At 35.2% G+C, this 25,657-nt stretch overlaps 2 protein-coding genes across 2 annotated transcripts; both read left to right on the forward strand.

The window, feature by feature from the left end:
* Nucleotides 1-2,616: 2,616 nt before the first annotated feature.
* LOC128127330 (leucine-rich repeat receptor protein kinase MSP1-like) lies at nt 2,617-22,589 on the forward strand. Its single transcript, XM_052765792.1, has 8 exons — nt 2,617-2,862; nt 6,194-6,309; nt 20,798-20,861; nt 21,233-21,247; nt 21,785-22,032; nt 22,163-22,247; nt 22,321-22,481; nt 22,586-22,589. The coding sequence occupies exons 1-8, from the start codon at nt 2,617-2,619 to the stop codon at nt 22,587-22,589; spliced, it is 939 nt and encodes a 312-aa protein (XP_052621752.1).
* On the forward strand, nt 21,955-23,350 carry LOC111878387 (trafficking protein particle complex II-specific subunit 130 homolog). Its single transcript, XM_023874886.3, has 5 exons — nt 21,955-22,247; nt 22,321-22,507; nt 22,586-22,863; nt 22,953-23,043; nt 23,163-23,350. Exons 3-5 carry the CDS (start codon nt 22,600-22,602, stop codon nt 23,348-23,350), a joined length of 543 nt encoding a protein of 180 aa, XP_023730654.3. The 5' UTR covers nt 21,955-22,247; nt 22,321-22,507; nt 22,586-22,599.
* Nucleotides 23,351-25,657: the final 2,307 nt, after the last annotated feature.

Below are 25,657 nucleotides of genomic sequence, written 5' to 3' on the forward strand. Positions count from 1 at the left end.
AAATCTTCTTAAGTCCAAACCACTTGGCCGAAATCACCCTTTAATGGGTGATGCTTAGACCGAAAACCCTCCCATGCATGTGGAGCCGCAAGACCGAAAACACCAAGGACAAGCCCACTAAGGCCAAAAACTCCTTGTGTGAGGGAGCTAGGACCGAAATCACAAAAGGAATGAGGTGATTTCGGTCATGCATAGCCGAAAACACCACCATGAACCTTCCTAAAGTGGTTTCAGTGGGATTTAAGAGGATAAGCTTTGACTTTATGACCTGATAGTGTAATCTTTTCCCATGCAAAACAATACCCAACGAATACCCATGTATTACCCCACAATTAACCAATTATACATCACATCACTTTCCTTTCCTTATCTTTGGACGAAGTCATATCCAAAACCCCACCATTTCTCCATTTTTACTTTCTATTAAATTCCATTTCCTCTCAAGACCAAATAACAAGCTTCCAAGTTCAACACTCTCCAAGCATTATCCTTAGATTTTTGTAAGTATTTTTTAGATTTCCTAGTGATTCTTTACATTTTTATGTTGGTTTCACTCTATTTACACACATTAAAATTTGTTAAAACCTTTAGGATAACGTTTTTCTCAAAGAAGTTCACCAACCTTATCCAAGAGTTTAGGCTTGGAAATCTTCACATCATCACTTCAAACAACCCACAAATCCACTCAAGGTGAGTTCATACCCCAACATTTTCAATCTTTTTCATGTTTTTAAGGGGGGGGGGGGGTGGGGGGGAGGGGGGAATACAAGTCAAAAGTTGTTTATCATACAACTACTTACATGTTTTCATCTTTATGTTAAAAATAAGATATTATTTGCATAAGATATGATTATCACTACTTTTTATACAATATTTGTGATATATTAGTTTTTATATGCAAAGTTAACAAAAACGTAACTTATTATATGCTACAAATATCATAAGGAAAAGTATGATTTGGAAAACTACAAGGTTTTGGAAACTTTTAGTAAAAGATAGTTTTTCTAGCAAAAATGGTTACATTATAGTCATTTACTATTTTGGTGGGTTATAACCCAAAGATATCATGTTTTGATTTCATATTTTGACACTAGACAAGATAACAACTTTATATTTATATAAAAGATTATATAAATAGTCTCAACAAACATACAAGATAAACTATAATTGGTATAATTTGGGAGTCTCAAAACTACACTTTAATTACAAAAGAACCATATAATTATTCAAAGGTATAATTATTTCATTTTACAAGAAAAAAGAGTCATAGTTCACATAAATTTGTTGATGTTGTTGTGAGACATTCGCTTCACCGTACCTACCTAGTGTACACCATAAGTCTTGCATTATAACCAGAGTCTCCTTGAGGGAGAGCGAGATAGTTGTGTATACATCTATATGGAATTGACAACCCCCCACCTCAACGGTTAGCTACAGTTAGACCAGCAAGTCTAGGGTGACAAATGTCTACCAGCTCCAACGCCTAAAAATGTCGTTCAGGCATATCAGTCATATTATCATGGTTATAATAAATCACAAAGGGATTAACGAAACTACTCCGTTTATGGGGTAACTTGCACTTCATTAGTCTTATAAAAAGATGAAACTACATACTATTTTCAGGATAGCGTTACTTACATTTTGGTCTTAGGGTTTAAGACTACACTTCATATTTAAGAAAATATTGGATTTTCTGGAAACATACATTATCATTTTCAAGGAAGAGTTACAGAGGAAAGACATACATTTTAGCCTTGAGTATAAAACTTACAACTTGTTTTTAAAGAAAATATCGGATTTTTTAGAAGTATCCAAAATCATTTTACACGAAACCATTACAAACCCTTTTCATAGAAAATGCTTATGAACTCACAAACTTAATTGTTGATACTTTTCAAAATCACTTGTATTCTCAGAAAACCAGTAAACATGTATTCAAACTATTTTGAGGGTCGGCGTCATTGTTGCATGCTTTCTACCTTTTAGTTATTTGGATTGAACTTTTGAGAAAACAAAGTTTGAAAACAAAGTAAACTTGAAATCTCAATGTATAAATGATTGTGTTGCTATGTTTCATTTATATTCAGTTGTTATGATACTATACATGACGTCACTCCATCCGTCCCCAGATGTTTCCGTCGTTCTGGTTTGGGGTGTGACAAATTGGTATCAGAGTGTTGTTTATAGTGAATTAGTATATCAAACAATACAAGATATATAACTACAAATACAATGGGGATAAAACACCCTAACTACAAATATACTTTTAAAAATATCATAATATTTTAAGTAAAGTATAAGTACATACAAGTTAGGTCAGTATCATAACGAGACCATAATAAAAGTAGTATGGTGACTTGAAAACTACGGTTAGGCCTTGGGATATGTAATTAGACCTTGAATAAATATAGGTTGATCAACTATATTTATCCGAGGTGTAACTAGCATATGCTGGGAAATAGTCATAGTAAACTACGAGTCTAAGACTTACCAACACTAAGATACCAAGAATCAAATGCAACATTTAAAATACTATAGGAGTATTTTAGGATACCATAGAAGCATACACTTAAACCCCCTATGTAGTTCTTATACCTCTATTCTTGCACATGCGACATGGCTGAATTTCACCACGAAGACCCTTACTACCTTCCCATGGCAGCCAACGGATGGATCGAGGAGGAGCTAGAAGAGGTTCATGAGGAGAACCCAGAAGAGGTTCCTGAGGAATACAAAGAGGAGGATTACGAGGAGGAGGATTCTGATGAAGAGTCAGACGAAGAGGAAACCGCTGGAGAGATCATTAGCGAACCTTACCTTATTAGGAGCAGGCAAGAGACCCTTTCACCTCCTTCCTTCCAGGTACGTTAGCACCCAAAAAGGGTACTCTTTGGATGAACATTCCTAGTAAGAAAATATTGTCCATTCAAGGACAAGCTTCATTGCTGACATCTACCACTATCCAGAATGTACCTCCACAAGGGGAAACCTAGCTACATCCCTGGACTAGAGGAGACGGTCTACGATCCACATTAGGCATACACCATACTTCGGGCCCCAGTACCCTCGCAAATCAAGCACTACCTCTAATTGTACCACAAGTGGCCCGTCTAGACACCCAGGCTCAAGCTCTCCATCATGAGGTAATGGAGATTGGAGGTGAAGCCTGAAATGCGAAAATGCGAATTTGACGCCTCCATGAAGAACAAGAACACCATTCAAGAGATATACTGAACCAGCAAGCAGAGCAGGAGAACATTACAGACCGTATACACTCCTTAGAGGAGGAAGTGGCTACCATGAGGAAACGAATCCTTGCAGCTAAGACTAGGGCAGCCTTAACATAACAGAGAGTGGAGGAGGCCACTCACGAAATGAGTGAAATGGTTGGGCACCTTGTGCGCCATTTTGGCATATCATAGATTAGTATAGCCGAGTGAGTTAGTGACTACACTACTCACACTATGTATGAGGTTTATTGCATCTTTCATCACAACTAGTAGTAGTAAATCAAGAGAGGTACGCCATCTAAGACCATGTAACCCGAAGCAACTGAATGGATTGATGGCTATGTTCTATTTTGATAACTTAACATTCATACAATACCTACGACTTACCACCATAAGTACATTTTGACAATGTGGTCGAAACATTTGGGAATCATACAACAAAACATGTAATTTAAAAGTGTGCATATATACATACATACATACATACATACATATATATATATATATATATATATATATATATATATATGAGATACAACTAGCAACAACCATAGTTACTTATGAACTCGTTTCATATTATACGACAGAATTGTTGGGTTTTAGGTATTATAACACTCCTATGGTGCACATACAACCCTAATAGCTTTGGATCTAAGTTTTCTCTAGTTATACATGCAACAAAATTTTCCAAAGAATGAAGCCTACAACTAGCATACAATTTGACATATGAATCATAAAAGTAAGTTAGAAGAATACCTCTTAAATGTAGCTTGTAGGAATTGGTCTTTCAATAATCCATATGATAAGCCCTTTGGACTAACTCTTCATGGAGTCTTACACGAACTTAGTCCATTACTAATCAATATGGATTATTAGCCCAAACTATATATATCACTGATTTACACAATTAGTCCCCGTTAATTTAATTAGTCTCTTTTGATCACTAAATTAATTCCAAATTAATTCTTGATCAATACTAATTAAATATTATGATTTCTCAATTAATATAATATACTTATAATATATTAATAAAGCACATTAACCTCTTTCTCGAATATCCATCCTATCAAATTGTTCTAGAGTGTTACAACCCAAATGGACCATGCTTGTATCAGGTCAAGTACATACCAATTATAGTTATGGGATTAGACACCTAACCCAATAGTCTCCCACTTAGATAAGTCTAATAACTATTATTGTAAGTACGACTTCAAAATCTGATTAGCAATTGTAGCTCTCAAAAAGACTGTTGTCGAACTCTGATCTTATTAGTAAGGCGTCCACTAGATAAGGGATCATATATTCCTCCATTCTAGATATCGTATGGACGTGAGATGTGGATTATAATCATTCTATTTGTCCATGTGTTGTTTCCCGTTTTCTGATTTCTGACGACCGACTAATTGAACAAATCAAATTAGTCCAGGCTTCGCCAAGCGCTTAGGGTTGTCATCACTAAATCATCGAGGGGCCCATAGATATTGCTTTTATCCCACATTGGGTAAAAGGAATGGATAAACTTCGATTCATGTGTTTGATCTATTTACTCATCAAATCACACACAATGATATGTTTTATAACACCGAGTTACTAGTGTGTTTACATATCATCAATGTGTAAGCGACTTGTAAACTGCAACTCATATCTCTCTGTTTCAAGAATATAAGATATTATTGTCTCATGATCAGTCGTGATATAATGCATGAAGTGATTCAAATGAGCGTGAGTTTAATCCAACACTTAAATCTTATTTCAAGAGCACTCATGAACGTTTGTAGCAAACTTTTTCTATGTCTAACACCTTAGACAAACTTACAAAAACTCATTCATGACAGTCTATCTTCAATACCTACTTCCAAAGTATGATCGATTGTGGATAGTTTGAATAATTTTATTATTTGGAAGTCAAAACATGCAAAGTGAAACACAAGAATAATCGAATCTAATATGGTCTCAACCCTTTGAATACACTACTAGAAAAATACCCTTTAATGACGCGCGAACCATGACACGCGCTATTTTATGATACACAAAAGTGTGTGCTCTAAAAATAATGTCATCTCTCCAAAAATTAGAAGGATTTAGGGCATGCTATTTTGCACGTCTTAAAATAAGTGTCACATTGAAAAAAACACGGAGGGCACATAACATAAAATGGGTGTCGTGTAACCATGTCGCTTTATATTTTCTTAATGAAACGCGGGGTCTCTTCTCTAGGGGGAAATGAAATTCTGAAAAGTTTGAAAGGCCCGTCGTGTTATTGCCTTCTTTCCACCGTTCTTCTCTCTCTTACTCAAATACCCCAAAAAACCCTAAGTCATCACCAAATCTCTGATCTCCCACCAGCAAAATGTCTCTGCCTACTCTCTGCCCTCACACTACTTCTCTCAATTAAAAATGCAAAAACCCTCAATCAAATAACCATGGCTACTTCTCCCTTCCTTATCTTCTCAAAAACCCCAAATTTCTTTAACTTTAAATCAATTGCGAATCCGACCCGAAGACCCATACTCCAAGCTCACTCTCCTTCTGGAAGATTCTACACCTCGCGATCGTCAAACTCGTTTGCTTCCTCCACCTCTTCGTTCTCGTCGAGCCCATCATCGTTCTTTCAGAACCAATCTGCATCACCTACACGTGTCAACGTATACGGATCATCTCCATCGGCGTCGAATATACGATTTTCTCTCGACAATCATAAAATTTCTCCGAGTCGTTCGATTTCTGTAATTCCGAGGAGTAATAATAGTAATCAAGCGTCGAAAAAGCAGTTGGATAAACCAAGGAGGATGTGTATGTGTTCGCCTACTTCGCATCCAGGTTCATTTAGTGTTTGATTCTAGTGTAAAGATGATTTATCTTCTATCTCTTACTGGCTATATGATCCTCGTATACCCGAGTTAGAAAAATTTCTACACAAGTATTTGTTCTTCCCTTCTAACAAATTCTCTGATGCATTTCAGGAAGATTATGTAGACAAGTTGTTCAATGAAATTCCAGGAGACGAGTTTTGGTCTGAACTAAAAGCCATCAGATGGTATCCTATTTCTATTGACCCACCTTTGACCGGACATCCATGGTTAGTGTCAGATAATACATGTACACACATAATACATGTACATAGATGGTATCTTTTTTGGTTTTCCCGTTGTTTTTTACTTTGCAAATTGTACATACATATAGCTATACATACATGCATATGTATACATACATACATACATATATATATATATATAAATACATGTATGTATACATATAAATACATGTATGTATGCATCTATGTGTGCCTCCTTGTCACTTTTTGCCTATTTCAAAAAAAAATTAATGAAGATGGATATATCATAGACATGATCAGACTTGCTTGATGAATACGGTTCTCAAATGTAGGTTCTCTTGAACTTCATGGATTTGCTAGAAATATTCATAGTAAGTTCAGTTCCAACTGTTGGATGTAGTGTCTAAGTCCATAACTTTATTTGGTATGTACTTGACCCGACCCGACATGGTCCATTTGGGTTGCATAGTATTTCAATACTTGGATAGACTAAATGAGAGAAAGGACACTTGTGATTATTAATATATTATAAGTTCTAATATATTAATAATAGTATTATTTAATTAGTGTTGATCAAGTATTTGTTGGGTTTTAAGCATTCTAACACACCTAAGTGTACATTCAACCCTAAATACCTTGGATCTATGTTTTCTCTATTATACATGCAAATATGAACTTTCGAAGGTATTCATCCAAATTAGCATAATAACATTGATTCAAATGAATATATCAAGTTAGAATTACATACCTCTTTGATGTAGATTTTCTTCATGAAGCTTGAGTGCCTAGTGCCCCAAGTGTGACACCTCAAATGGTTCACACAACACCAAATACACTTGGAATAGATTAGAGAGAAATCCACACTTCATAAAATCGGCTAGCCCTTCATTCTCACTCATAGTGGCCGATTTCTTGAGCCATGGGATTCTTTTATATGGTGGCTATTAGGGTTACACCATGTAACTCATAACTTTACCCATTCCTTATGCTCCATGGATTTTAACCTCCACGGAGTATCCATGGGTCACCCCATGCACTTACTCCAACATAAGGAATCTTGGATCACAAGCCCACATATATAAGAATGCAAGATTTACACAATCATCCCATATATTTAATTAGTCTCCTTTTGATCACTTAATTAATTCCAAATTAATTCTTGATCAATACTAATTAAATAACCTTATTAATATATTAGAACTTATAATATATTAACAAACCTTAAGTGTTATTTCTCTCATTATAGTCTATCCAAATGCATGATGCCATGCAACCCAAATGGACCATGCCGGGTCTGACCTTGTCGAACTATTATTGCGTATGACTTCAAGAACCTGCAGGATAAGTCTAAAACTATTATTGCGTATGACTTCAAGAACCGACTGGCAATCGTAGCTCTCAAAAGCGTCTGTCAAACTCTGGCCTTGTCGATGAACTCTGACCTTTGTCAATGACTTTTCCATTAGATAAGGGATCATATATTCCTCCATTCTAGATATCATATGGACTGAGACATGGATTATAATCATTCTCTCTGTCCATTTGTTGTTTCCCGATTTCCGATTTATGATGACTAACTAATTGAACAAATCAAATCAGCCCTGGCCCGGCCGAGCACTTCCATTTGTCATCATCAAATCATCGAGGGCCCAAAGATATCGCTTTTATCCCAAAGGTAAAAGGAATGGATAAACTTCGACTCATATGGCTTGTTCTACTACTTGTTGAATCATACACAAAGACACGTTTTATAACACTAAGTTACCGAATGCCTTTTCGTGCAATCAATGTACAACCAACTCATAGTAACAACTCATATCTCTAGGTGTGAAGAATATAAGATATTATCGTCTCATGATCACTCGTTATAAAATCCATGAAGTGATTCCAATGAGCGCGGGTTGAATCCAATACTCAGAACTTATGAGCACTCGTGAGTGTTGTAGCCCTTTGTCCAACATCTTAGACCTCTACAAGCCAACCCATGAAAGTCTTAATTCATATCTACTTCCAACATATGACCGACTGTGGATGGTTTTAATAACTTAGTCATCCAGAACAATGATCTAGTTATTCAGGAAGTTAAAACATGCAAAATGAAACACAAGAATAATTGAATCGAATATCGTATCAAAATCTATGAACATAAATAAAACACTTTTTATTTATCACCATATGATTACACATTATTCATTGTATATTGTTTCAGCTATCAACTTTATTCTTGAATTTAAAACAATAGTTGTCCCATGCTCCAAGCATGTACACTATGTTTTCTAAACACTAGTCATGCCATACACCAAGTATGCATACTATGTTTGTCTATGATCTTTACTTTGTGAAATAGATCAATTGAACTCCAATGATCCTCTATTCACAGTCCCAAATCCTTACTACAAATGCAAGAATTCCAAATTCATGGCATTTATTGAACTCTGTTAGATTCTAAACTTATATTGTGACAACCCGAAATTTCCATTTTGTACGAACATTATCTATTCAATAGAAGCTAGACCAGTTTCTAGGAATTTCAGACTTTTCCGAATAAGTTTGTGTACAATAGAGTTTACGTTTAAGGAGATATCAGGAGAGTGGATACTCATGGGTTTGTGAAACTTGAGTATTTCAAAACTTCATAATATTAGAGTTCAATTCTGGAATAAAAATATTTTCTGCCAAAATATCTCAGGACTATAAATAGATTTCTGAACTAAATTCATTCATTATTCACATTTCCAACTAGAGAAAAGCCATTTTCTCTCTCACGGATCTTTGGGTTTTCATCCCAAATCGTGAGTACACTTCTCTAGTTGTTTTATAATGCTTGTTATATGCTTAATAACATAGATTACATATCAAATATGTGAGAATCGGGAGTTTACCGCCCAAGAACGTTCTTGGGGAGTAAACTCCAAAATGAAGCTTAAAGGCTATCTAGTCCCATTTCCTTGTTAAGTAACTAGCTTAGGATAATATGTATGTACATTTGAGACTAGAAAACAATCAAAAACACATAGCTTAGGGTGTTCACAGCCCAAGAACTTCTTGGACCGTGAACTCCAAATTCAAGGGCCGAATGTACCCTAATCACTCCTAAGGCTTAAGACATTAACCCTCAATTACTTCTAGCTAATTTGTGGACTTTAAAACATCAAAATCACCCCTTAAAGGGAGTTTACGGCCAAGGAATACTCTTAGGCCGTAAACACCAAATAAGGGCACCAAAGTGTGCCTAGGGTCCTCCTTAGCCTTAAACAAATGACTAGAAATTATCCTACTTGTGCTTGGCACTTGAAAGAATAAAAACACCCATCCCATGAGATTTTACGGCCGTAAACTCTAAGGGATTTGGCCTTGGGGCCGTAAAGTCCTCAAAGGAGTATTTCTATGCCCTAAACTACCCAAAGGATTACACAACCAAGTAAGGCTTATTCTAGAAATCAAATAGCACTTCAAAACATCAATTACCAGCAAGATTGGAGTTCACGGTCGTAAACTCAAGGGTTTACGACCGTAAACTCCTTGTGTGGGGTTTATTGAGGAGTAAACACTTATACAAGGTCCTTGGAAGCATTAAACCCCCTTTAGCCTTGTCCCATAACAACCTAGAAGCAACCCTTAGGACCTATAACACTTATACAAAGTGGTTACATGTTCCTGAGTGTCCCAACTTATTTCATTAGTTATTATTTGGCTAATTAGTTATATATATGCTCATTATATGATAACTAGGCTCGTGCGTGTGAACAAGTCTCCGCTTGCCACCTAGTACGGTATATGACACTTCAATCCAATCCACTCACCGCAAGTGAGTTCATACCCCTTTAATTAACCTTTGAAATACTTTTATGGGGGGGGGGGGAATACAAGTTAAATACTTATAGTTATTACATCAATCACATGTGATTAATAACTAGAAAACCAATGATTTTATCACTGTTCAAACTGTTTATCAAACTGTTTTACTTCAAAATGTTTTACAAACTCTTTTACTTATCAAATACTTTTATTTAAACTTTGTTATACTTATTATAAGTTGCATGCCCATATATGTATAGATATATAAGCAATGTTTAAAGGGCTTAGGAAGGCCATCCGCCCTATTTCCTTTTTCTCAATTTGGATGTGGTCTGGTGGGATTTCGGGTAATCGTCCGAAGGTCGTTTCAATATTAATTATATATCAAATGTACATATATAGACATAAAAGTACTTCCATATTCATGCGTATTAGTCACATCATTAGTAAGTTACCATCGGGGTAACACATGATCATACTACTACAATTTCTAGATCAATGAGTCAGTTCATTCATGAGTCAATACTTATTACTATGAGTACATATACAACTATACTAGAAAGAGAACATATACAACTATACTAGGACGAGAACATATACAACGATACTAGAACAAGTAACATTACATTACATATACATGAATACGTTAACAATTATGATCCACTGTATCGGATCATGCCTTAAATGTCATGGCCCGAGCTGTAGCCAGAATTCTCTTGGAGGGAGAGCGTGAGTTTGCGTATAGATCTATACTGGATTGACTATCCTACACCTTGTTGCTAGCTACAGCCGGACCTGCAGGTCTGTGGGTGCCAAACGTCCTTCCGTTATTACGACAATTCGTATGTCGTTGTTACCAGTCGATAGTATGGTGCAATTAATCACATGATACCTTAAGATAAATCCGGTTTAAGGTAGTTAGTACAGCAGTAGTTCCTATAATACAACACTACAGTACTACATTAATTTACCCATTACATATATTTAGTGATTATTTCACTTAAACATTAATGTACAAACTATATTTTGTTAGATGATAGTTACACTTGGGAAATTACACACTTTTACAACAAACGAGCATACAAAACAGTTAAGCGTTGGTAGAAGGCCACTTTGATAGAAAATATAGGTTTTTCTGATAGATTCAAACTTTTACAAACACTTACAAACATTTACTTACATTTTACAAACTTACACTTGAGACATGTTCAAACGTTTTTGGTAACGAACATCGACACTAAAATACTTATGAACTCACCAGCTTAATGCTGATAAACTCTTTCAAAATAACTTGTATTCTCAGGTCATCAGTAGACAGGTACTGAGGCCAGCTTTTGAGAAGATGGAGCGCATCCAAGACTCATATTATTATTTTGATTTACATTATATTTTTGGTGTCTAAAAACTGTACAGAACACGCTTGTATTAAAATTATATATTTAATGCAATGGATGATGTTGTTTACATTTACATGACGTCCTCCGCCCCAGAACGTTTCCGCCGTTCATGGTTTTGGGGTGTGACATATATGCATTGATCCTCTTGTAATCATTATGCACAAAGTCAGAAAGACTTGACAACAACCATTACAGAGCATTCCAAAGGAGATCAGCTCCTTGGAAACATCCTTCTTACATTAAGTTTCCTAATCTTACATAGATTGAATAATTTCTAACCTTGAAACATTTCCATAATCCATTTTGACTATCACTTCTGAACAAGAGTTTCCTCCTTACAGATTATGTCAATATGGTCCTTCCAGAATTATCACTATACTTCCAACTAACCAATCTTTGGTAAACCTTAGATTATCCTCGACAATTGTTTAATCCTTTTAGTCATATCCAATTCTAGACATTTTCCCTTCTTAATGCCCCAGGAATTTGGAAAAATTTTAGAAAGGATGAATATAGCACATGTAATCTATCCTATATCTGAAGCATATGGGACACGATACATGATGTCTCATATAAAGACTAAACCATTCTTTTGCTATAACATTTCCATTTCTATTTGCCAAGTTCTCATAATTCAGATTATGAGAAGGGAGGTCGTAATCATAATCAAATTTTAGAACGCAAATAATGGACCCATATACAGAATTTCCTTATGTTGAGCCATTCCAACATGAAATTCATATATATAACCTTGACTAAATACGATTAAAACCTCAATCTAAGCTTTTAGATTTGAGATGAAGTATAATTTCCTCTCCCTTAATTATAGCAAAACAACTCTTTCCCACTTGAAACTTTAGTTTTCTATAATTAACATTGCTAACTTGCAACCTTTATCATAATTATCATGCTCCCACTAACATGATGATTATTTGCATAACACTTATGCTCCCACTAGCTTTGACATGTACTTAGAAATTAGTTGACTTTCTTACCAAAGTTCAGATTTCTGATACTAGATTGTTTTGATAAAACTTTATCAAAATCATACACCTCTTTTAGATAGCTCACAGGTCTGTCTAAAAAATTTTAGAACTATGAAAAGGGATGTCATAATCATAGTCTTAATTGCTTAGACCTTTTTTCCACTTCTCACAAGTCCATGTTAGTGTGCCGGTTAACCATACTGCTCCACTAACGACTTTGAGAATGCAAATATCACAATTGCTATCTACTTCAAATCTACTTGGTGGAAGTGTTTCCTCACCATCATTTTCATGAATCGGAGAGAAACCTTATGACCCTTAGATTTAATGGTGTATGTGTTCTTATCCATGTGAATTGTCAAAACCATAGTCACAAGACAAGGATAATGACAAATCCAAACTCATATGGACTGAACTCAATCTTAATTTCTTGCCACCTGGCAGCTCAAGGGCTTGCCATTGCTTCCAAGGTGTTGTGCAACGAATTAAGAACTCTAAGAACTCATATGCAAAGCCAACATTAACTGGAATGGGCATAGAATATGTCAACACGATAGGTTATAAACCTCAAGTCGTGTGCTAGTGAAGAACTTCAGGTTTTATTCTTGATTAGTTCTTGAGACTTTCAAGACCTTAAAGACTCCCACTGTCCTCTTGACATATAAGATTTCCTTGTCAAATATTCAAGAGATAGTGTGGATTCTAATCATGACAAACACTTCACACAATTGGCCTTAGTTGGTCTTTGTTTTATCCAAAACATCACAACTTACCAATTTCAAATGTACAAGAGTATAAAACTTTTACTCTTACATTTGATAAGTGTTTTAAACCTTCTTTAAGACATGTCACTCAAGTTACAATCTTAGAGTATAACTCTAAGAATTGTTTTTGGAATGAAGTATGAATCATCTTCTTGATTTAACCACTTCAACAATTCATAACCCCTCTTCTTAACTATCAGAATGAACTTAGAGGATGAATTATGATCAGGTCTCTAAGTCATTAAGATGATCATATAACATGATACTAAAGTACTCTCCCATCTTTTCAGATTTGAGAAACTTTTATCCTTCTGCCTAATTTGATTCTTCTTATTCGCTCTGTCATACATTGGAACCCTTTCCAATGTCTCAGAATTATACTTAAACTTGTAAGTATAACCATATTTACTGAACTTAAGTAAATCATAACGAATAGTCTTATCAATCTTTTGTGGTAGACTTAATCAGTGCACAAGAGTGTGTACTCGATCCTTTAGTCCGTTACTTGACTCACACATCCATGTGAACAAGTAGTTAGTCTTAATTTTTCCAATGCTTGAAAGTTCTCATTCATCATGCTATACAACTTGCATGATTCCAAGTTTCTATCCAACTGAAACTTGGGTGACGAGAATCTTTTCGTATTTGGTAAATTTAGACATTACCACAAATGAAAGAATCAAACTCATATTTCCACTCTTGCTTTTAATGGAATCATATAAGCAACAATTTTCCACAAACGCCATTTTAAGGATACATAAAATAAATAAAATCAAAAATTTCATAACTCCTAAGAAGTAGTTCAAGAATCTGATCTTCAAACTATGCGATAGAAATCCATCTACGCGATCAGATTCATCATATTCTTTCTTTAAGTTTCTTCAGTTCTCTTTGATTCTTAAAACATCAACATGTGACCCAGTCACATCATGTATCAAGAATCTCAGAAGAGAAACTTAGCAGAGTTAGATAGTGGACTTTACCTGAAGTAGAGTCAAACTTTTTGACTTTAACATCCTTAGATAAATTTGGCAGCTTCGCAACCAATGCCCATTCCTATGGCAACTTAACATATGGACCCTTTGGTAATGGTACATATACTATCACAGACTTAGCCTTTCTCTTTACCATTTGGTCAACCGAGTTGACTATGGCCGATCCCTTTCCACTAGGAAGAGAGAGCTTTACTAGATATACAATGTCATCATTGTGAATGTCCATAAAGTTTTAGGAAGTTGATCTTAGAAAATAGATAAGATCATTAAGGGTCTTGTCATAGTCTATTTCATAGGAATCCCAAAAGAACTCACTATGTAACTTAGAAGGTGATTGAGCCACCAACTTTCTTAAGACTTTGACACCCAACTCTCCCGGCTTGTTAATATGTGACTACATCTCCAAGATATGATCACACATAGACCTTTGCTTGCCAATAGGGCTTGAGTGACCTTAAACTTTTCAAGAACTTGTGGGTTAGGGAGTATAATTGGAGGAGGTGAAAGAAGTATGATTTCCATGGGACATCATCTTCATTTAGGAAAGCTTGTTTCAAGAGATTTAGCAAGATCATAAATGTCTAAACCATACATGTTTTGGGAGATATTCAAGATAGTTGATCTAAAGTCCTTAATATAACACCCAATATGAAATATTAAGTCTAGGACCCTACAAACTATTTTATAACTTAGAAGAGGGATGCCGTAATCCAAGCTATAAAAGATTTGAAGGTAGATGAATGACGATTCACCAATTTCCACCAAGATAAACGAAATGTATTATTAGGTTTTAATTGGATTTGAAACTCCTAGATCTTTTGAGATTCATTGAACTGTTCAATGGCATGTTTCAATCTCGAGTGTGCCCTTCAGGTTTTGTGACTGGGATGCTGAGGATCACTAAACAAGGTGTGAAGTAACCATGCAAATTACTTGGTACCCTTAAGTGTTTACCCCTCAATCGATGTGTCGGTTAACCACACACGCTCCATCGATACTATGATAAACATTAAGTAACACTTTTCCTACCTTGTTAAATACAAGTTAGTGTGCCGATTAACCACACACGCTCCACTAACCGACTTAAACAAAGTGCAAAGTATAATTTCATGGATTAGCACCTTATTCACATTTTTCTAAGTAACTAATATTGGGTATTTATAAATGGTTTAGTTACTTAGTATTTATCATTAATAATTTTAATGAAGGGAGAATTATATTCCTTGTCCTACCCGTTCGGCTAACGACCCTCCACCGGTCAAAGAAGCGGTGGGTGAGAGTGGACACCCATTAAACTGCCATTTTATAGGCAGTAACGTTATACCCCCCCCCCCCCCCTTTAGACCGGCTTCGTGAATGAGGCCTAGTAACGGTAAAACTGACTTTACTCTTATACATACATATATATATATATATATATATATATATATATATATATATATATATGTTTAACTTATAATATTATAAAGTATAAGGGTTGAATTTTAATTTTTTAAATTTCAAAACTTGAGGGCAAGTTTTGAAACTATTCAAAACTAATTAATTCCAAAACTTATGTGTATAAAGTAGTTTTAATTAAAAAAAACTCTTCAAGTTCCATAACTTGAGGACAAGTTATGGATGACTTTAAATTATTAAAGAATGTAACTTTTCCTTTATTTTGTAACTTATGGAATTAATTAAGGTTACATATTTTATTACTTAATGAAGTGACTCTTGAACCTCCATAACTTGAGGACAAGACTCATCATTTTTTGTAACCATTGCCAACTTTTATGAGTTTTATGAAACTTAAATGTGACTTTTCATATAACTTGAGGAAAAGTTACAAAAACACATTTTAGAATCAACTCTTAGATTAAAATGGATTGAAAACAACAATTTCACATAACTTCCTATTAATCTAAGCAACTCATAAGAACAAGATAATCCAAATCATACTTTTTAATGTAATTAGTCTAAACCTTAAACTAATACAAAACATGAATCTATTGACAATTATCTTTGAAATTGGATTAGCATGAGCATCACCACATCAAAAACAAGTTTATAAGTCCAAAAACATCATAGGGTAATGCTCCTAGTCCAATTGTAGCCAAAAAAAGTCGAATTTATGTTGTCTGGGGGTCCAACTCGGCGAGTTGGATCGTTTTGATCACTTTTTAGGCATGGACTCGCCAAGTCTCTTGAAGGACTCGTCGAGTCTGATGCCCAGACAGCAACAACATCGATTTTTTGAGCAGTTTTGCAAGTATAACAAGAAAACAAGCCTAGGCTCTGATACCACTGTTGGGTTTTAAGCATTCTAACACACCTAAGTGTACATGCAACCCTAAATACCTTGGATCTATGTTTTCTCTATTATACATGCAAATATGAACTTTCCAAGGTATTCATCTTAACTAGCATAATAACATTGATTCAAATGAATATATCAAGTTAGAATTACATACCTCTTTGATGTAGATTTTCTTCATGAAGCTTGAGTTCCTAGTGCCCCAACTGTGACACCTCAAATGGTTCACACAACACCAAATACACTTGGAATAGATTCGAGAGAAATCCACACTTCATAAAATCGGCTAGCCCTTCATTCTCACTCATAGTGGCTGATTTCTTGAGCCATGGGATTCTTTTATATGGTGGCTATTAGGGTTACACCATGTAACTCATAACTTTACCCATTCCTTATGCTCCATGGATTTTAACCTCCATGGAGTATCCATGGGTCACCCCATCAACTTAGTTCAACATAAGGAATCTTGGATCACAAGCCCACATATATAAGAATGCATGATTTACACAATCAACCCATATATTTAATAAGTCTCCTTTTGATCACTTAAGTAATTCCAAATTAATTCTTGATCAATACTAATTAAATAACCTTATTAATATATTATAACGTATAATATATTAACAAGCCTTAAGTGTTATTTCTCTCATTATAGTCTATCTAAATGCATGATGCCATGCAACCCAAATGGACCATGTTGGGTCGGGTCAAGTCTTAGCAATTATAGTTATGGACTTAGACATTAATCCAACAATATTAATTTAGAATTAATTTGGTTATCAAAATGAGACTAATTAAATATATAGGGTTGATTATGACAATCATCTAATCTTTTATGGTGCATTTATGATCCATGGTTAATGGAGATGGGTTATAACCATTTGGAGCTCCATGGATAGTTCATGGGAGTTACAAACCCATGGATCATTAGAAATGAAAAGTAATGACAATTAAGGGCATTCATGTGTAAACTCTAATTGTGTCAATACTATAAAAGGATCCCTAAAGCTAGCAAAATCGGACTACTAGTGAGTTCTAAGAGGGCATAACCGATTTTTTGAGTGCAAGTGTATTCTCTCAATTTATTCCAAGTCTTGTAGTGTTGTGTGAAGCATTTGAGGCACAACATTTGGGGTGCTAGGCTCACAAACTCTTCAAGGAATCCAAGCAACAATAAGGTACGTATTTCTACTAGTTTTTATATTACATATTCCCCATGCCATGCTAGTTAGGAAGTAAACCTTGAAAAATCGAATTTGCATGTATATTAGAGAAAACATATATTCAAGGTTTATAGGATTGCATGTACACCATAGGAGTGTTAGAATGCTCAAAACCCATCAGTGGTATCAGAGCCTAGGATTGTTTTCTGTATATATGATGCAAACTGCTTGAAAAAACAAAAAATTGTTCACTGTTCGACTGGACTCGCCGAGTGCAAGGGGAGAACTCAACGATTCCAAGGAAAAATTCATCCTACTCGTCGAGTAGGATCATGCACTCGACGAGTAGGTGCGTGCTGGGCAGTTTTCCGAATTTTGTTGCTGGAAATGGGCTAGAATCATTATCCCAAACTATTTTTGACTTGTAATATCTGTTTTTCAAAGTGGTAATGATTATGTTAACCCATTTCAAATGACTATTACAAATTTTCAAGTTTTATATGTGTTAATATGATTTCTTGAAATTGTTTGATATGAATATTTGTTCTTATGAGTTTTAGAAGATCATAGGAATTGTGTGTAACCTACATGCTTGTATAATTCATGATCTTAATGTTAATGATGGTGTCCATAACTTGTCCTCAAGTTATGGATAACCAAAGGTCACTTCTTTAAAAGTTGTCATTAAAGAATAGGAGGTTTCATAAAATGAAGATTCTTCAAATTTATGAACCATTAAAACTCATAAGTTACAAATTGAAGAGTCTTGAAATACTTTCAAAACTTGCCCTCAAGTTTTGGAATTTTTAAAGTCTTATACTTTAATACTTTAATTCCAAATTAAACCTTAGTTTTTTAAAAAAGTTTAAAAAACTACACTTATACTATTATTATAATCTTATTTATATAGATATGTATAAGAATAAGTCAATCTTACCGCAAGTAGGCCTCATTCACGAAGCCGGTATATATGGGGGTATAAGGTTGTTGCCTATAAAATGGCAGCTAAATGGGTGTCCACTCTCACCCACCGCTTCCTTGACTAGTGGAGGGTCGTTAGCCGAACGGGTAGGATAAGACTTCAACTCTCATTAAAAGTATAATGAATTATAAAGTAACTAGACATTATTAATTCCCAATCTTAGTTACTTTAGGAAAATGTGAAATAGTTGCTAGCCCATAAAATTACATTATGTACCTTACCAAGTCGTTAGTGGAGTGTGTGTCGTTAACCGGCACACTAACAAGGACTAGTAAGTGTGGCAAAGGGTAACTTGACTTTATTATAGATCGGTGGAGCGTGTGTGGTTAACCGGCACATCGATTAGGTAATATAGTTAAGGTTACCAAGTCAATTTGTATGGCTATTCACACCTTGTTTGTGATCCTCGGCATCCCAGACACAAACTTGAGAGGGCACAATCAAGATTCAAACATGCCATTGAAAGGTTCAACGTATCTCAAAAAGATATAGGAATTTCAAATCCAATAAAACCTAATAATAAAATATTTTGTTCTTATGATGGAAATTGGTAAATCGTCATTTACCTACCTTCAAATATTTTATAGTGTGGATTACAGCATCCCTCTTCCAACAATAAATAGTTTGTTGGATCCTAGCCTTAATATTTCATTTGGGTGACTTATTAAGGATTCTTCATCTAATTAAACTTGTCCTTCTTCATTTCAGATGTCTTCCAACACTACTATCAGCTCAAACCCTACAGGCTCCTTTTCCCTCATGAACTTGTGTGGGAAAGTCACTTTTGATCGGTCTAACTTCAATGAATGGATTAGAAACATCAGGATGATTACCTGCTATGAGAACAAGGAATATGTCCTTGCACTACTAGAAAAACAGCCTTTAATGACGCGCAAACAATGACACGCGGTGATTTACGATACGCAAAAGCGCGCGCTCTAAAAATAATGTCATCTCTTCAAACTTTTGAAGGATAGAGGTCACGCTTTTGTGCGTGCCCTAAAATTAATGTCCAAGAAAAAAAATTAAAAACACGGAGGGCACTTAATTAAAAATGGGCGTCGTCTAGAAATGTCGCTTTATATTTTTTAAATGAAAGGCGCGTTCTATTTTTTTGCAACTGGGGGGAAAGAAAATCCCAAAAGTTTGAAATGCCGCCATTGTTATCCTCTATCTTATTTCCATCTTTCTTCTCTCTCTCTCTCTCTCTCACTCACTCTCTCTCTTTCTCTATCTCTCTTACTCTAATACCCAAAAAAAAACCCTAATATCATCACAAATCCTCTTTTCTCCCACAACAAAATCGCAATATCACCAAATCTTTGATCCCGCAAGTAATCTGAGTTCACCTTTCAATTTCATTTGTCTCGCAAGTAATCTGAGTTCACCGGTGGCGTTCCTGACTGTATCAATGGAAGCGCTGCTCAAGTCGCTGACCAATTTCTTCACCTGCGTTTCGAGTTCCGTGAGATCAGTTCTCGCTTCAGTAGCAGAAGAAACAACTCTCGGCCCAAAAGATGATCTCCGCCATATTTGGTTTCGTGCTCTGTTTCCAAATCGAGGTGAAACTGCATGCTGGGAAGCAGCAATGGCAGCCTGAGGCTCTATGTCTCTATCTCCAGTGGCGATACAATGATGCACGAGTTTAAGAAATCGGAGGAGGGATTGAGAGAATTTGTCGCTTCCTCTGGTTTCTCTTTTGATTCTGGTAATGTTTATATTCGGTTTCTCTTTCTTCAGAATTCTTTTTCACATATTTCTTCCCATATGAGTTTATGATTTCAGATTTTTTCCATATGATTTTGATCTTAGTTTGTGATTTAGAATTCTCAATCTTCGGTTTCTCCTTTATCCACCAGTTCATGTGCCCGATTTGGGTTAATAGTTATGCTAGAATTTGATCAATTTCTTTGAAATTTAGGGTGAATTAGGTTAGGGCATGAATAGGAAACACTATAAATGGTTTGACTAAGTCGACGTCTTCTTCTCCTGTATCAACTTGACACCTCAACTCTTCTTTTGCACTGATCTGCAATCTATACTAGGTTTGATTTTTTTTATTTACAGGTTTTGTTAGTAGACCATGTCTATTGTTACTCAAATTAAACATGTTGTATTTTTTTTATTACAGGATGTGGTTTGACAAATGGTTGTTGAAGGAGCACATAAGTTCAGAGGCACACAACCTCAACTTGGTTTTTTGTTCTTCTTTCTTCTTTAGCTCCTGAGGCTTGATTTCATTGAAGGTTTGTGCTCTACATTCTAAGAATGCTCTTGCATGGATTGATCTTTGTCATTTAAGTTTCAATAGTATCATGCCTTGAATTCTTCCTTAATGTGTTTTTGACTATGTAGGTTTGTTGGGTGCCAAATAGCATGGTCCAAGCATCATCTCGATGACTGTTTTCCTGATCTTCCTTCACATCTTATGATCATTTTTCCTTTTTAACATTATTAGTATTTTGTATTTCTATCATGATGAAGAACTTTTTGTCTTGTTCTTTTCCCACTCAACTTTTTATTTCAACTAGTTCTAATTTTTTTTTTTTTTTTTGCTTTTATTCAGGCTGGATTTTTTCAAGTACCTGATTCTAATAGGCTAGGTTCTTTCTTAGGCTGGATTTGTTCAAGTACCTGGCCATATATATTCTAGCAAAGTCGGTATGCATTATTTAAGCCAAATAATTATGTTTGGAAGAAGATCCCAGCGTGCATTTTAATGCCATGGTGAAGCTGATTTTAAAATAATATTAAAATTTTCTTTTACTTTCTTTATTCTAGTTATTTATTTTTGATTATGAATTTGGATGTGATTACAGGGTGAGGCATTAGTAATAACTAAAATGAACCAAGGAAAAAGCTAAACAACCTGAAATAGGGATCCAGCCATGAACCAGACAGTGTCAAGCTCATTATACTCTTTTCTGATGCCTTCTGCTCTTTCAACAACTTCAACCTGATAGGAGGGATGTATGTGTAATGTGTTTGTTATATTCAACAACACAGGGGTGTCTATTCTTAAATTCAAAACTTAGGATAGGAACATATATATACCTTTATTGGACTTCCTGTAGATAATTGAGCTCAGATTCAGACCATAAGAGTGGTAATTCAACAGCTAGTTGTCCCTTTCCACATTGACGATCAAGCTCTTTTATATATGGGTACCAGAAAGATTTTCTTACAGGAAGCAGGGGGTCTTTCATATCAACATGAAAAGTACCATGTTCCAATCATCCATACAGATATAAGAACTAGCAACATTCTACTTGATAGAGAATTGCAGCAAAAAATAGCAAATTTTGGGCTTATAAGACTGCTACCAGAAGATACGACTCATCTTAGCACAAAATTCTCAGGGACTTTGTATGTTTAAAAGTACATATAACTTAACTACTAATTCAATTTGATTAAAGTAAATTTTCAATAACCAATGTTAAATCTTTGCAGGAATAGTGGTTATGTAGCACCTGAACATTTTTGCCATTATTTGTAGGACTATAGCTGTTCACTTCACCAACCCATTCCATGTCAGCACACGTGTAGCAGATAAATGCAATGATGGCACCTTGCTTTTGCAGGTATATTGATCTCAAGTCTTGTTAGGGTTAAATGCAAAAAAAAAAAAAAATTATTATTTACTCACATTCCCAGGTGATACTCCACTCACAAGTGAAGGCTAACTTAACCATACACGATTCTTGGCTGGACCTAAAAGACGGTTTTACCCTTGCTGGTGAAAGTCAAAGTAATGGAAGACCAACATCCGCCTTCTTTCCACTTGTAGTTCCTTCTACATCAAGAGCCGGAATCTTGTTCACTATATCCCTACCCACAAATGGCAAGCATTATTTTATTTCTCATTTTATCACTCATCTTTAGAAAAAATAATCAATCTCTCTTTTTTTTTTTTTTACAGATGAAGCGAAAGATATGAATCCTGATAGTGATACGATATTAAATATAAAATATAAAATATCTGGGGATAGAAATCATGGATCGCATACTCCTATGTTTGAGGATGAGTCTTCACAGATGTTGACTTTTAAGAGTGCTCTTGTTTTACAAAGACCAGTGTTGGAACCTTGTTTGGCAGTTGGTTTTCTTCCCCTTCCTCCAGAAGGCCTTAGAGTCGGCCAGCTTTTTACTATGAAGTGGCGAGTTGAAAGGTTGAAGTATCTCGAGGACGAACAATACGTAAGTTTCTAAAATTTTTACTTTTTTTTTTGGCAATAAAAAAGTAAAAATGACTTAAATGTTAAATCATATATTTGATTTGCGAACAGGATGAGGTAGTATATGAAATAAACGCAAATTCTGAAAACTGGATGATTGCTGGGAGGAAGCGAGGCCATGCACCTCTCTCCACAAAGCAAGGTACTACTAACCTTTTATAATCTAAATCCTCTTTCAATATCTCAACATTTAATAAATTAATAAATTTTATATCTTGATTTCGAAACCTTGTTGTCTAAAGATAAACTTAATGTATACAGGTTCACGAATAGAGATTTCAATCCTATGCGTGCCATTGGTTGCTGGGTACATGCGCCCCCCACAACTGGAGTTACCGGACATTGGTGAGGGTAATATTAGTTGCAACCCAGCTGGGCCCCGCTTGGTCTGTGTTTCCCCTCCACCTCTCAGCTCCTCCTTCTGTATTCCCATTCCCATTCCTGCCTAGAGATGAAATTGTGACTTTTGTAGGTGCTTTGGTGTGGTGGTCCTAGAAATCATTAGTGGAAAGAGATACAAGGATGTTGACTACCAATTAGTCACTCAAAATCTCCTTGATCATGTAAGTATCTCATAATTAAGGGTTGGTTCATTCAACCCGTTCTTTTCATTTATGGTTTTAATGATGAAGGTATCTCAAACACTCAATGATTTATTTTGTATTCAGTGAGACCTTAAGCTTAGGTGAGAAGTTCTTACTAGCCTTTCTGTTGTTATGTGTATGATAGGCACGGGATCTACATGAGAGTGGAGCGCATCTGAATTTAATGGATGAGAAACTAGATCCTAGTGAATATGCAGTAGAACATGTTGTGGAGATCATCAAGATAGCATTGATGTGCACTCAACCACCATCAACTAGACCTACAACTTCTGAAGTGGTTATATGCTTTTAAGTGAAAAATCTCTTCACTTATGTATGTATGTATGTATGTATGTATGTATGTATGATTTTTATTAATACCTTATGTATATATATATATGCAGGAATGGGAAGGATTAATTGAATTGATGGGAACTGAATCAAGAGCTGTAGGGGGTCTTGAATTTTTACACAAGTAAGTTATGGTTTGCTTTTTTTTGGTTTATAAGAAAGGGGCTAGGGGTAAAATTGTCATTTTACTAACGGTGCGAGTAAGAGGGACCAAAATCACAACAAAGGGAAACAACAAGGACTAGAAGGTCAACTAAAGTCTTGCCTTTTGAAGGATCAAAGTCTTCAGTTGAACCAACTACAATTGTTAGTCCCTAAATATAGATTTCTTTTTTCTTTTCGTCCCTACAGTTTCCTTTTTGCATATTTGGCCTCTTCTCCAACGAAAATGACTATTTTTGGGTCCAAAGTGGAAAAAATCAGCTATACTCAAGGACCAAAACCTTTACAAGAACCTCAAAAATAAGGACCAAAATTGAAACACAACTTTTCATTACAAGGGTAAACATGTCATTTTCTAATCCAAACTTTTTTCCTTTATGTAAATATAAAAATATATATTTTGCCCTCCCTGAAACAAACCTCAACAAGATGAAGATTGGAAGCACGGTTGAGGACAAAAGCAAACTCACAATTGTATTGTCTCATAGTTTTCTCAAAAGCTTCTTTAATGCTCACAACCTGCATGTTAATCAATTTTTATAGCATGCTCACAACGTATCTAGAAGTTTTGGAGGAAACGAGACACAAGCAAAAATAAATAAGCATGCTTATTTATTTAATTTACAATTTACAATACAATTGATAGATATATGAATCCATATGTTACTTAATTTTGTTCTTTTTTATTTTTAATATGTGCAGCATAGGGAGACATCAATGTCCTTCAAAACTATAGATGATGTCCAAGTCTTACTCTATGCAGTAAGTATTAAAGAAATAGCAATGCACTTTCATTCATTTGTTTCATATTTTTTTCACATTTCTCTAATGATATTTTTCCTTGAGTCATAGAATGATTGGCTCATATCTTGTTTTTTGATATTTATACGCAGTTTTTTTCTTACGTCGGTGGTGGCGAAGTTCAAGATTAAGAGAGACTTGTAATCATGTTTGGCTTTCCTTTCCAGTAAGAAACAGAGTTGTATGATTATTTGTTAGTTTTATAGGAATGTATAACACATGTTAGCAATGTATTATTTTTGTTTAACATTTGAATGATTTTTTGTATGACATTATAATTTGTGCAATTTATTTTATATTATGCAATGGATTGTATTTTTTGTATATGGTATTTTATTTCTGTTATAAGAAATTAAATGAAAATTTAATTTAAAAATTAATAAATATATAAATTTTTTTTTTAAACATTTAAATTTACGATACGCAAAAATGTATGTCATCTTCATTTATGACATGGCCTTTCTTGACAGGGGCTTTCTTGATACGCATTGCGTGTCATTAACACGCGCGTCGTAAAGTTACGACACGCGAATGCGTGTCGTCTTCCTTTATGACAGGGCCTTCCTTGATACGCATTGCGTGTCGTAGCCGCGCGTCGTAAATGCGCGTCGTCTCTCTTTATGACAGGGCCTTCCTTGACACGCATTTGCGCGTCGTCTGAGCGTTTTACGACGCGCAATGAGCGTCGTAAAAGGCCTTTTTTCTAGTAGTGTTGATAAGGAGCTTAAGGTTATCAATGAGTCCACTGCTACTCCTGAGGAGCTTGCGGAGTACACTACACATGAGAGGGATGCTACCAAAGTGTCTTGCATCATGTTGGCTACCATGACTCCCGAACTCCAGAAATCCTATGAACAT

This window comes from Lactuca sativa, chromosome 7 (assembly GCF_002870075.4).
Source record: "Lactuca sativa cultivar Salinas chromosome 7, Lsat_Salinas_v11, whole genome shotgun sequence".
In the NCBI taxonomy this organism is placed as follows: domain Eukaryota; kingdom Viridiplantae; phylum Streptophyta; class Magnoliopsida; order Asterales; family Asteraceae; genus Lactuca; species Lactuca sativa.